Source organism: Anser cygnoides, chromosome 1 (genome assembly GCF_040182565.1).
Source record: "Anser cygnoides isolate HZ-2024a breed goose chromosome 1, Taihu_goose_T2T_genome, whole genome shotgun sequence".
Classification (NCBI taxonomy): Eukaryota; Metazoa; Chordata; class Aves; order Anseriformes; family Anatidae; genus Anser; species Anser cygnoides.
The window spans coordinates 205,719,250-205,733,400 of record NC_089873.1 but is presented as its reverse complement, the minus strand read 5'-3'; the positions used below and the strand labels follow the sequence as shown (position 1 = coordinate 205,733,400).

Sequence of the window (14,151 nt, the reverse complement as noted above, 5' to 3'; positions counted from 1 at the left end):
CTTTATCGATAATATGGACGAGGGGATCGAGTGCACGCTCAGGAAGTTTGCAGATGACACCAAGTTAGGTGCCTGTGTTGATCTGCTCGAGGGTAGGAAGGCTCTGCAGGAGGATCTGGATAGGCTGGACCGATGGGCTGAGGCCAACTCTATGAAGTTCAACAAGGCCAAGTGCCGGGTCCTGCCCCTGGGGCACAACAAGCCCAAGCAGAGCTACAGGCTGGGAGATGAGTGGCTGGAAAGCTGCCTGGCAGAGAAGGACCTGGGAGTACTGGTTGATAGTCGGGTGAATATGAGCCAGCAGTGTGCTCAGGTGGCCAAGAAGGCCAACAGCATCCTGGCTTGTATAAGAAGCAGTGTGGCCAGCAGGTCTAGGGAAGTGATTGTCCCCCTGTACTCAGCTCTGGTGAGGCCGCACCTCGAGTACTGTGTTCAGTTTTGGGCCCCTCGCTACAAGAAGGACATAGAGGTGCTTGAGAGAGTCCAGAGAAGGGCAACGAAGCTGGTGAGGGGTCTGGAGAACAAGTCTTACGAGGAGCGGCTGAGGGAGCTGGGATTGTTCAGTCTGGAGAAGAGGAGGCTCAGGGGCGACATTATCGCACTCTGCAGGTACCTTAAAGGAGGCTGTAGCGAGGTGGGGGTTGGTCTATTCTCCCACGTGCCTGGTGACAGGATGAGGGGGAATGGGCTAAAGTTGTGCCAGGGGAGGTTTAGGAGGATTTAGGAAGAACTTCTTTCCTGAAAGGGTTGTTAGGCATTGGAATGGGCTGCCCAGGGAAGTGGTTGAGTCACCATCCCTGGAGGTCTTTAAGAGACATTTAGATGTAAAGCTTAGTGATATGGTTTAGTGGAGGACTTGTTAGTGTTAGGTCAGAGGTTGGACTAGGTGATTCTGTGATTCTGTAATACTATCGGCCTTCTTAGCAACAAGGGCCCATTGCTGGCTCACTTTTAGCCTTGTGCCCACCAGGACCCCCAGGCCTTTTTCTGAGAGCTGCTGCCCAGCCAGGTGGCTCCAAGAATGTCCTGGGGCGTAAGGCTGTTCCTCCCCAGGAACAGGACCCTGCACTACTTGTCAAACTTCATGAGATTCTTATGGGCCCATTTCTCCAGCCTGATGAGGTGCCTCTGGATGGCAGCACAACCCTCTGGTGTATAATTACGTATTGCTAATAATGTGTAATAACATATTTGCTTGGGCTGCTGCATCTACTATTCCCTGCTTCTCCAAAGAGGATTATTTTTTAAAAGGAACAACACTGTTGTGAATCCAGTGGTGATTCTGAAGCCACTGCAAGTGGGTTATTGATCACAAAGGGACTGAGCTATATACGTACCCGGTGTGCTCGTTTGCAGGCCTCAACAGTTCAGCCCTGCTGGTTTGCCTCTTTTCAGAGACTTGTGCAATTTTGTCAGCCAACGCTCTATGGTTCTTAATATTTGTTTTGCTTTGAAATGAATGGAAATATAAGCGTGAGTTACTATTATTCTCTCCCTTTAATCTTTCTCTAAAAGTTAGTCCTCATCAGACCTTTAATAATCTGTCTTTGAATTCTCTTCAATTTACTTCTATCTTTCTGGTGCTGAAGTGCTTAGAGATGAATGAGGGATTGTATTGCTTTATCTTATTATTTTTTTTTCTCATTAGAATGCTGGCGAAAGCCCACGGCCACAGAAGACAGAAAGTAGTTTAGGCTATTCAAAAATTTTGCCTTTCATATTGTTTAACCCCTTTGCTGCAAGAGTTGTAACATTTTCCTGTAACAAATGGACATTGAGGTGAATATACACTGGAACAGATATGGCACTGGACTAATGTTTTTAGGGTTGCAGCACCAATCACTAAAAATGAAGAAATGGCCCAGTTTAGGCAGCCTGTTCAGCTTTGTCTGATCACATGTTTTTCTTTCTGTGTAGCTGCTAGCTGAAAGAAAGGTTGCTCTTTTATGTGAATAGGACATTCTGTCTTCTCTAGTTATTAGTCTTGTCCAATTTAATCTCATTTAAATTAAAAAAAAAAAAAGTGAGTTAAGAATATGCACAACTCAAATTTGAGCCTAACTGATTAATATGTATTTTTTAAACTGCAGTAAAGAAAATTGCTCCCTGGCCTACGTTATAAGGGTTTGATACTGCTTATTATTGTGCAGGTCTGCAAGACAAGAGAAGGGTGTCCTTGGAATTTGCCCACAGAGCACAGACACATTGATGTATTCTATACTTGTCTATGGGCATTTATAAAGTGATACTGATGTGTTTTCTGTCATGCTGATGTAGAGAAAATTTGTTTTCCTACTTCCCCAGTGATGGAATTATCCAAAATAAAATATATCACCGAATCTTTAGGATTACTTCATATTATAATATATATAATTTCTTCTATGCAATTTATCTTTATACAGCGAAACTGACAAAACATTTGGGCAAGGCTAAGTGAACAACAAGAGTTTATTAAATAAAGTAAATAAGTCAGCTCTTAAGAAGCAAATGAACAAATTCAGTTGGACTGAAAATCCAGTGAGATTCACAGACACTTTAAACAAACATGAATTCATTGCTTGACAAAATGGAGTAGTGGAGAGGGTCGAACAGCTCCTCTGGTACCAAAACAAGGGAGATGTATTGTGCCTACTGAGTTCACCAGCAGTAATATTGCCATTTCTAAATGAAATCTGAACTTGTTTTCAAGGAAGGGAGGGAAAACTGTGCAAATAAATAGAGATTTCATATGTGTAATTCTTTAGTCTCTTTGTTGAATTATCTTTCTGTAAGTTCCCACTGCAAGTTATACCGTTTTTGTTTGTTTGGTTGGTTGGTTGTTTTTTTTTTTTTGGTCATATTACATTTCATTTACTATGCTCTCACAACTACTTTTTACAACCTCAGCTCCAAACTTGATTCTACAACTGCTTGATCCCACCACCCCTATTACACCTCATTTCCCATCCTCAGTAGTATTCAGCTGCTTTCCCCTCCTAGAAGTTGATTGCATGTCTGACATAATGAAGATCGCTTGATAGAACAGATTTTACTCAGAGCAAATTACAGATCCTATTTTATGCTAACTTTGACTGCAAGTCACTGACTGCCCTTGTTCCATAGAAACAGCAATTTTAGCTTATGGAATAAAAAAGCAACCAACTAAGTGAATCCTCTGTGCTTTCTTCTGTAACCGTGGAACTACACTTGAAATGCTCTTGTCTGCACACCAATAATCATTATTCCAGTGAAAGAAGCCCACAGCCTCCTCGGAATAGATAAGGACTTTTACAAAGAGACTGAATTTTTTATATTTACTTTGCACACGCGGATACACATGCAAATATGGTTCGCACATTATTTTTAATGAACATGCTAGGGTAAGATAGATAGTCTTTAAAGTTGGAAAGAAAGCACTGTTCTGCTGTTCCTTGACTGACTACCATCAACCCAATTAATACTCCGATAACAACAGCTATGCCAGCTGAATACCATTGCCAGAGGGCAATTTCTAGTTTATTTCTGCAAAGTATTTATCTAGAGATAATTACATATTGGTCTTAAAACTTGCAGCTACAATATAAATTGAGCCGGTATCAAGCCATATATTAGAACTGTTTTCAATTCCACTGTGAACATTCAAATCAACGGTCAGAAGTCCCCCCAGTGAGAATGGGGGAACTCCCATTCTCATTGCAACTGTCCTATAGCTTTTCATTTTAAAAGTGGGTCCTAACTTTAACCGTGGAAGCAAATGCTCTTAGCAAATATGAAGTATCAATACTTACAAATATTTGTATCAGCAATTTTCTTTTATTGTCTGTGAAATAGGAGGTAGTACCGACTTTCTATGGATCATTGTTATTAATATTCAAATAAAATTTTCTGATTAATTTACCCTATTGTACATAAGAAATAGAGTAAATAATGAGCCTGGAAGTTGGAGGAAAACAAAACAAAAGTAAACAAAAGCAACACAAACAAACAAACAAAAAGAAGAAAAGTTCAATGTGAGTTGTTACTAAAGAAGGAAGAGTGCCTCCAGGTGATCTGGCCAGAGACTTCAAGGGTATGGGACACTGCACAGACTAGACACTGCTGACTAGCTTTGACTAACCCTTGAAAGATGCAGAAAAGCAGGGTGCCCCTGCTGTGTGCCCCTCTGTGCTTTCCCCTGCTTTTTCAGTTCTGATGGTCACAGACAATCTAGTTCAGTCTCCTATCATGGGAGGCAGCTTATAACACAAAATGCAGATGTACTTCCATAGCAGTTATTTATTATACTTACAAATTATGTCTTCCTGGCCCAGACATGGGATCTGACACTGCATGACAAAATCCATGGTTGCCTTTGAAGCTCAGGCATGATCCCAATATTTTCCAATATTTAGTCACTCCTTATGGTTAATGCTGGGAGAATTTTCTTTTCTGGTCTAAGAAGCTTTCCTGGGGAACATATTCTTTCCTTTTAGACATGCTGGAACATCCTGAGAGGTTCATTTTCCTGATTAACATCAGGTACAGATCTATCATAGCTTTCATTAATTTTTTTTTTAATTGGTTACCTTGGGGCTCCTTCTAATTTAATCCAATTTAAGGTAATATATAAACAGAACATTTCTTCATGAAATTTGAAATAAAAACCACTGTCACCAGTGTTTAGGAAAGGCATTATATAAATATAATAAGCTTGATTTTTCCCTATAATTTCTTTGCCTAAGTCTAGAAAGTTTTTTCCATCTCCTTCTTTGCTTTGTCTGACACCTACTTGTAGAGAATTATGCCTTTCCACATTCTTTACACCTTAGATAGCACTCATTTGAGAGAGACACTTACTGAAAGCATGATAGCTTTTATAACCAGCCCCTCCATTGACGTCCCAGAGGGTATCCAGGTAGATGTAACCTTTCTCTCTAAAACAGGATATAAAGAGCTGGTGTGTTACTTGCTCTTGGTTTAAAACCAACATTAATTAGCCATTTCTGAAGTGAAGTGATTAGCACACAAAGTGTTCCTTCAAGTTCTGCATCCCACTTAAATAAAGTTCCCAAATGCACCTGCAGTTGGGGCTGAGGGTGGCCCAGATGCCTGGGGCAGGTGTCTGACAACAAACTCCTTTTAGGGCATTTTACATCTGTGAATTTCTAGTTTGCTCATCAAAATGGTCTGTGACTTAGTTACACTTCTGTAAGGGTCTGTTCTACCTATATTGTCTAGATGTGCATGTAACATGTTCATTAAAACTCTCCTCATAAATATTATTCATTTATTTCTTTGAAATGATTTGTAAGAACCTCTTTAAAAATGAGAATATACCTCAAGAATCTCACTGACATTTTAGAAAACAAATTTGCATATTGATGCTTTCTGGTAGAAATGTTGTATGTGTTTATCATTATGATCCATCTTCTGAAAATGTGTAAATATATATCAACCAAGGATAAACACCAGGGCCTCAAACGCCAGCATATCAAATAATGCCTTTTACTCATTCCTCTTTACAAACAGATATCCAAGAGTTTTATGAAGTGACACTGCTAAATTCCCAGAAAAGCTATGAACAAAAATTAGAAGAAGCAAACCAAGTTGCAGAGAAATGGGAGAAGACAACATCTCCTGCTACAGGACAAGAAAATCTGCAGAAAACCCTAGAGGTAATTGGACTGATTGCGAATTAAAATATATATAGTGAGTGAGATGTTTCAAGCCTGAAAATTGCCACAAAATGATTTATAAGATTGAATTAGTGGCCTTCATTAAGGAATTAGATTGGAATATGGAAGATGTATAGCATTATCTCTTTCACCTTGAATATGTCACTAATTTCTTCATCCTTCCAATTGCCATCTGTCAAAGGGGAAGTAAAAAAACTTTATTTTTCTCATCCGTGGTGTATTTTATCTGATACTTGGTGTCTGTGATTGGCCCCAGAAGAGCATAAATATTGCCTGTTTACTGCTGAGATTATTAATTCACCAGTGATTGTATCCAGTGTAAAAATTATAATACGACTTTCCACGTGTGTGGGACTGACATTGGGTTGTACCTTTCCATAGTCTAAGTGCACATATATATCGACCAAAAATCATCTCTTTATGAGAAATAGATACATAGAAGAAGGTTATATACCTTTGCTTTTTCTTTGTGGCCAGTGGGAGGATCCAATGCCGTTCTTCATCACCACTGGTTCTAATCTGCCTCTGCCTACCTCCAGATTATCAACTGAATTAGCAGTCTGAACTAATTGTCTGACCATCATGTCTGTACTTCAAAAAAACAAACAAAAAAATAAACCCTCCCAGCCCCAAATAAAATGAACAAACCAAAAATCAGAAAACCGAGCAATGAATTGTTCTGTTCTTAAATAGCAAGAAAGAAATAGAGTGGGTACAGGCTGCAAAATTTCCAGAACAGAAGTAAAGATTTATAAAAAAAATCCATTTTTGGTATAGATAGAACTATAGAGATAGAACTATAGAGATAGAACTATAAAAATTGTCCCAGAGCACATTCCATAAGCATCATTATTTCTTTCATAGAGCTTTCCTTTTATTAAAAAACGTAAAGCCCAGAAACAAAGTATAATTCTACACGGCATTTTATATGTGATTCTTCAAAAAGATAAATCAGAGTTGCAGGCTGCTAGAACAAAACTCTCTGAAGAAATGAATAAATTAATTGTAAAAATTAATTAACAAAAGAACCTTTCAGAATTAATGAGAGCAAGCATTCAAATCTTGAGTGAAATCAGAACAAATGAGTCTTAACATTAATGTAGGGTATATTCTATGAATGATTTAACATTTGAGTCCCAGCCTGAAGACACAAGTAGCTGATCCCTGTCTTTTTTTTCTTTTCTTTTTTTTTTTCCACAAAGATGTACGGTTTAAAAAGGTGCAAGTGTTATCTCTTGAAGTATCTGAGAAAGACAGTGGATCACATACTTTCCATTTCAGCCTCGTCAAAGTATTTGACCCTCAGCCCCATCTCCCTTAACCTCATTGATCTCCAGAGGCTGAGCTCCTGCTCTTGTCCAAGGGAATTTAAACACCAAATTCTGTGCTGATATTAATAGAATATATAGGACTAATTCCAAACTTTGCTAAACTTATTAAAATGATATTTTAATTTAAAGCAAAACAATATAAAAGTATTGTTTAGAAACTGGAATAACCTCTTCAAGCTAGAGTGCTGACAGTCAGACTACCCAGGGTACCCTCATTTTCAAATTTGCAGTCTACCCATAAACTGTGTAATGGGAGCATGAAGTGTTCAGTCCCTTTGAAAAACATACCCATATATGCTTTTAAGGGTTTAAGTGCAGTCAAAGCAGACTAGAAGTGTAGGCTTTTTTTTTTTCTTTCTTTTCTTTTTTCTTTTTTTTTCTTCCTTTTGACAGCACAGTACAATCAGCAGTTTCGAATCAGACCTAATTAGCACATGCTGAATGTACCAGCTGCTGTACAAATCCCATACAGCACGTCGCTTTCTGGGAGAATTTCCTCATGAAAATGTAACTGGATAATCTAATATACAACATAAGTTCTTATTCGTTGTCTGTTCCTTATGGGAACTGATGTTTTTGTACTTTTCTTTCCTCTGTCCTCAATTACATGCCCCAAATGTGGAAAGAAAAAAAACTACCTTCTTACATGCTGTATTCCTTCCTCTACACTAAAAGTCCAATGATGTTCATTCAGTCCAGAGTCCATCCCCTTTTCATGAAACTTCCAACTAAAACCTTCCTTGGTTGCCCACCTGTTAATTTTCTACACAAATTGCTTCCTTTTCTGTATTTATGTTCTGATATTAATTGTTGGTTAAAAAAGGAAACCAGTTTTCACTGTCAAGTTCAGGTATCCTGTGATCCCTCCTTTGTATTGATAATATTTACTTTTCCTAAAGTGTTGACTTTTAGATAACAGAAAACTTTTTAGATTCATTGTTTGCACTACTATGCAAATTTCCCTTGGTTTCACAGAAATGACTAGCCTCTAAACCTTCTCTTCTGCCACCGGTGGTTACCATAGTGGTTTGTATTAAACTGCTGCTAGACCTTACAGCTTACTGGGACTGGTCTTCATCAAAGAAGAGAGATGAAAGGGTCACAACCCATCCTATAACCTCCTGTCATTCTCAGGGAGTGCCTCAGAAGAGAGACAACTTCCAAACTCAGGGACTGTGATTTTGCAAAAGCATGTGAACAGTCAGAGGAATGTATTAGCAGAACCAGTTGCGTCCAAATTATTAGCATAAATGATCCCACATAGCACTCCATGGCTGCAATGGCATTAACAAAACATGTGCTGGGGTTTAGTGTTAATTACTACTGCTTTTTTTCTTCTCACCACTTTCTTCATGCTTGCATGCTTTTGTTAAACTCTGTGCTGTTCAGGTGTTGACCCTGAAGGAGCTCCTGGCCCTCATGAAATCATTAAATACTTTGGCATGGCCTAGGTATTTAAACAACGTCTTTAATTTATACTCCATTAACAGCTTTGCTATTTATTAGAATGATAGATGGTATCAGTGTTTCCAGATGCAATTATTTCCTACCATCACATTATTTTTGCATTTCATCCAGCACAAAAACTAAATATATGTGATAGTGTATCTGGCAGAGCTGTAAATACCATAGACCAAAATAATTTCAGTGGGTGGATGCTAGGGAATAAGGAAGAAAGAAATACATATACGAATGTTATTGTGTGAATCTATCCCTGTTGTTTTCCCTCCAGTAAATCCAATTTGACAAAATCAACTATAATTAGTGGATAGTTTCAGAATCAATGAAACTGTTTTGGGGCAAGTTCACTATTCAATAAATTGTTTACTGGGCTCTACTTTTGAAGGCTTTTGCTTGTTTCATGTATTCATACAGCAAGCAGGAAATGTGACATATCAGGTAACACGTGAACAAGTCCAACATGCTAGCTGTGGTGTGGGAACTCCAGAATATGGCTCGGGATAAGACCTAAAAAATCATGCTGTCCATTCCCTTGCCTTAGGACAGATCAACTGTATTTGAACTGTTCCTGACATATGTTTGTCTAATCTGTTCTTTAAAACCTCCCATGCTGGAAAGCCCACAACTTTTCTAGGTAATTTATTCCCTCACTGCTAGGAAGTCTTTCCTGATGACAACCGGGAGTTTCCCTAACTGCAGTTAGAACCAATTATTTTCTGTTCAGACCACAGTAGACATGGAGAACAGTTTATTCATCCCTGTTCCAAAAAGCACTTAAACATGTGTTTAACTTATCACATATAATAACAGGAGCTGCCAGCTTCTCTGCCTTTCTTTCTCTTACTCTTTTAAAATGACCTTTGTGACTCGTTCTTTCCTACCACTGTTGTCATTTCAGGTAATATGTCCATGCAGCAACAAATGCTGGGTCTTAATGAAAAAAAATAGTCTTTGAGGAAAGAAAATGTTTAGTTGGATTTGACTCTTCCCAAAGGAACTGTAGTTAGAAGTATGAAATATTTTAGTTTCCAAAACAAAAAGCCTTGCAGCGCTGTGGAAGGTAAATAGTCTTGACAGCACAGACACTATATATATCTCTATATCTCCATGTGTATACAAAAAAATTCCTGGAAACCACTCTGCAAGATTTGTTTATTGGTGAAAATGCTAACCCTGGATTTGGGAACCGTAGATTTTAATTCCTTGCTCTTCTGGGTTCTCTCTGAAGGAGTGTATGTGAGGTAATGAGAGGGGGACTGAAGAACTGAGTCACAAAAGGGGACTAGGAGTTGCAGTGTCTGAGGCATCTTGCCATCCATGTCCAGATATCAATTAAAGACCGTGTCTTTGAGTGCACTGCATGAAAAGAAACGGAGGTGCACAAAAGCCAGAACAAACTTACAAGCTAACAATAATAAATTCCAGAAAGGGACAAGATGTCACTCCCTTAACATCTGCCTCTTTAAAACTTCGGTACTTTATTCCAGTTGAGATTCAGAATCATGCTCTCGTTGCTGTATGTAAGGACATAACTAGACGTCTCTTGCAATGGGTGTAAAAGCACTGCCGACACATCTTTCCTTATGAAGAAGCTATTTACTTGGGGTCTTCTCCAAAGATGTGGGAAATCCATCTTTCCTTCTTGGCCAGAGAGAAGCTGATAATGATTCTTTTGTCACCCACAACAGTGTACTAAACTTTACACCAACAGATCTTATTTTGCTTTTTCTTGTGGTGTTTCCACTGTATGTGGTATAATCCAATATTTAGTGGGACAGAACACTGACACATGCCTTTATAGCCTAGAGGTTAAAGAGATTACCTGGGAAGCACTCTCTTTGGTTTACTCTGAGTGTTTAATCATAGCATGTTACCTTTTCTTTGGTATACACACTGATGAATCCTCCATACTTTGCAAGTACCCAAAGACCGGTGTTGAAGAGTCATAGATGCAAAGCCCTTCCTGTTTTTCTCTCAGCTCTTCACCACCCTATATATCCAAACATATAAGTGGCAGAATTCAACAGAAAAGAGTAATATACCTACTCTAAATGCCTAGTACATTGGGTACTATCATAGGAGCTTTATTTTCATTCCTCTCAACCTGTGTTTAAGGGAATGCTAGTACCAACATATGCCACATTCAGCACAAGGGTTGGTGGCAAACGGCAAAGTGTGCTCTGAGATCACCTAATTGAGCGGGTTGTTAAAGTATGCCAGGAACACATAGTCTGTGGATGCTGACAGTGCTTAGGCATTGAGCTGACTGGTACGCTCCAGACAAGCTCCTTTAGGAAACATCCAAATGCCAGGTAGCTACCTTGAGAAGATGGCTGTGGAGAGCTGGCACTATGAAGGTTATGTGCCTCCAGAGCTCTGAGGATCTCAGCCACTTTTAAACTGAGTCATTTCAAGTCGCAGTAATAAAAAACCAACATTGGCTTAAGCCAAGTGAACAATTATATTGCCCATGTAGCAGGGGCCAGGAGCAGATGCTCAGGGAAGAGTAAGAAAAGGGCAAGCATGTATAATGGGTGCTTTAACTATTTTGCAAGTCTAATCTTAATTTGTTTGGACTGGAAGCACAGAAACTGTTCAGTGCTGGGAAACTCAGCATTACCTTATTTTATAAACATTCAGCACAGTATTCACCACAGCTAGCATGCTGACTGGGGATGTGCCCAATCTGCTGCTGAAAATCATGAAGACGGGGTTTGTTTGCAATTTGGCTGCTGCCAAAGAGCTTCATTACTTCATTGGACCAAGCGTTATAAGACAAGCATTCACAGCTTTGAAAGGGTTTTCTTGAAATTTGGGCTCTTTAAGTTGTCCCCTTTGGGGAGAGGACCGCTTTCACCCATAGGAAATGTGAGATAGGGATTCATCTGGATGTGGATTAAACTGAGGCCTTCCACTGCTCACAAGAGTGCTTTCGGCCTACCCAGTTGCAGATAACGCTGGGGAAAGGCATGTGCCCTCTCTGCTGTCAAAGCTTTGCGGCTATGCAGCTGGGATCAACAGGTTGCTGGTGCCTGAGACTAGGTTTGCAGGGATAAGCCCAGCTCCTCTGCTTAGCAAATGGTCACTTGCCTAGCAAGAAGTCTTCCTCCTTCCCAGGAGACTCCGCATTGCACTGAGCAGTCACTAGGTAAAGGATGCCTCTCACTTAAATGTTGTGTAGGTAGACACAATTAAAGCTGTGAGAGGCTCAGAAAATGCAATAATGGAGAACATAAAAGTACCTAGATGGAGGTATCCATCTGGTAAAACAAAAATTGAATTGCTCTTTAGCTATGATAATAGTAATACCGCTTGAAGCTACAGGCTTGTGCTCAGCTCCAGAGGCTCATTATAAGACATAAATTTACCCTTGTTTTAACCTCTGTTTTCATTAGTTTGGTGTCCAGTGCTACTTATTTCTGGTCAGCAGTGTTTTGACCTTTATTTAGGAGGAAAATGGTGGTGAAGGAAAAGAACGGTTGGCTGCCACTCTTACATATAAATCTGGTAGCTGAAGGTCTGCTTGTCCCTGTACTGTGGTATGGAAAGACTGCTTACTTACAGGGCATATGGTGCAGATACTTTCAGCATATTGAACTAGAATCATTTGCAATTACTGTGCAAGTTTGGTCATCACACACTGATCTCACATGCACAATCTACATTCAGCGCAGTGTGATATCATTGCTTTGAGATGGTCCCCGAAGATTCCAGCTCTTCATTTAATTCTTGCTCCGTGCATTTCTTATGTTTAGAGGCTCGTTTTGCAAAGACAGCCAATTGCAGCATGCAAAACGAATCCTCCTATTCCTGCCTGCTTCAGGAATGCCTGCTATCCTTGTACCCAGCTATTATAAACATCGTAATTACTTCTCTGTCCTTTAAGTGTCGGCTCGTTAAAAGTTCCAGTAGTAAAACCCTTACTTAAAAATCTTCTGCCTGGTGCAATTATCAAATCATTAATCTGTTTCAGACTAGCAGCTTGTCTAAAGCACTTGGAGCTACAAGACCCTTCTAATATGTGCATATATATATAAAAAAATCAGTATCTTCTCTGGATTTTTGTTTGTCTTCTTTCTTTGTAACTGGGTACAGCTTAATTTGTATGGCTTAGTTTACTCCCAAGAGCCAAATCTGATTCTGTTTAAGTGATACTTAATATGCAAGAGTCATTAGGTATGATCAACCATAATGTTTCATTAGAAAGGTTCAAAACATTCAGTTTTATGTGTCTGTTTTTTCACTAGATTTAGCTCCTACAGTATACGTTTATCTGATCAAATGCAGTTTGTGTCTGTGGGTTGATTTTGTACCAGAGCCAATTCCCATGTAATTCTGTTTGGCAATGAGCTCTCTGTCAAGAAGGCAGTTGTCTTTTTAAGGGGTACGGTATAGGTGACATTTTGGTTCATGTTTTCCTGCAGTTGTGTATCTTCTGATCCACAGAATGTGTAACACCTGTAACTAGGTAATTGTTTAAAAACAATGATGGAGCTTGGCTTCACAGGGTTATTATATACAATAATTTGGAAATTTTGTTTTCTGTGCATTAATAAGAAGGTATGCTTTCTTGCAGACATTATTTTATACACTTGCCTTTTCAAATAGTTTGGCTAATGTTTAGAAATGGATAACTGCAAAGTCACTGTGTTATTAAAACCTTATTTATGACTAGCTGCAGCTAAATGTCTTACCCATACTGGGTATCCATACTGAGTCTCTATTTATAAATTTGGTATTTGTTCTGTAGCTTGTCAATAACTTGAGTGTCAACGCATCTGTTAAATGTCATTTTAGAGTTGCTTCTGAGTGTGTTTTAATGTGGTCAGGCCAATGTTTCCATTTCAAACCCAAAAGTTGTATGCATGCAGAACAGTGTCATCCTGTGGACAGAAATGCTCCTGAGTATGGCATTCTGGCCTCTTTATCCCAGATTCCTGTGGAAGGAAAGTTTTCAGATGAAGGCATGATGCTGAGAGTAAGGCCACCTGAACATTTAATGGTTTAACGACAATGGACAGCTCAGCACCAACATGACGCTCTCTCACACCCCCTCCTTGACAGAACAGGGGGAGAAAATATGATGAAAAAAGCTCATAGGCTGAGATAAGGACACTTAACAATTACCATCATGGGCAAAACAGACTCAGCAAACGGGAGATTAATGTAATTTACTGCCTATCACTGGCACACTAGAGCAGTGAGAACTAAAAGCAAACTAGAAACACCTTCCCTCCTCCACCCATCATCCACCTCCTCCCCCCCGAGCGGCACAGGGGAATGGGGAATGGGGGCTGCGGTCAGTCCCTGACGCTTCGTCTCCGCCGCTCCTTCACGGTCCCTCTCTGCCCCTGCTCCCCGTGGGGTCCCTCCCACGGGATGCCGTCCTTCCCGAACTGAGCCTGGGGGGCTGCCCACAGGCTGCAGCTCTTCAAGAACTGCTCCCACACGGCTCCGTACCACGGGGTCCATCCCCCAGGAGCAAACTGCTCCAGCACGGGTCCCCCACGGGCGGCAGCTCCCCCCAGGCCCCCTGCTCCTGCGTGGGCTCCTCTCCACGGGCTGCAGCTCCGGCCCGGGGCCTGCTCCTGCGGGGGCTCTCCATGGGCCGCAGCCTCCTCCAGGCCACATCCACCTGCTCCACCGGGGGCTCCTCCACGGGCTGCAGCGTGGAGATCTGCTCCGTGTGGGACCCGTGGGCTGCA

At 40.3% G+C, this 14,151-nt stretch overlaps 2 protein-coding genes across 17 annotated transcripts in view; one reads left to right on the top strand and one right to left on the bottom strand.

Moving 5' to 3' along the window:
• The window catches only part of DLG2 (discs large MAGUK scaffold protein 2), a 1,043,894-nt gene that overhangs the window by 119,424 nt on the left and 910,319 nt on the right, over nt 1-14,151 (top strand). For all 16 annotated transcript variants that reach the window (XR_010828657.1, XR_010828656.1, XM_048080922.2 and 13 more), the window contains one exon: nt 5,488-5,633. Coding sequence is in view for 14 of the 16 variants with exons in the window: in XM_048080922.2 (XP_047936879.1) it covers nt 5,488-5,633 (146 nt within the window). In the remaining 2 variants the exon portion in view is untranslated. The remainder of the gene's footprint in view (nt 1-5,487; nt 5,634-14,151) is intronic.
• LOC106039878 (transmembrane protein 126A) overlaps nt 1-14,151 on the bottom strand; it is a 308,882-nt gene that overhangs the window by 126,760 nt on the left and 167,971 nt on the right. The window lies entirely within an intron of this gene.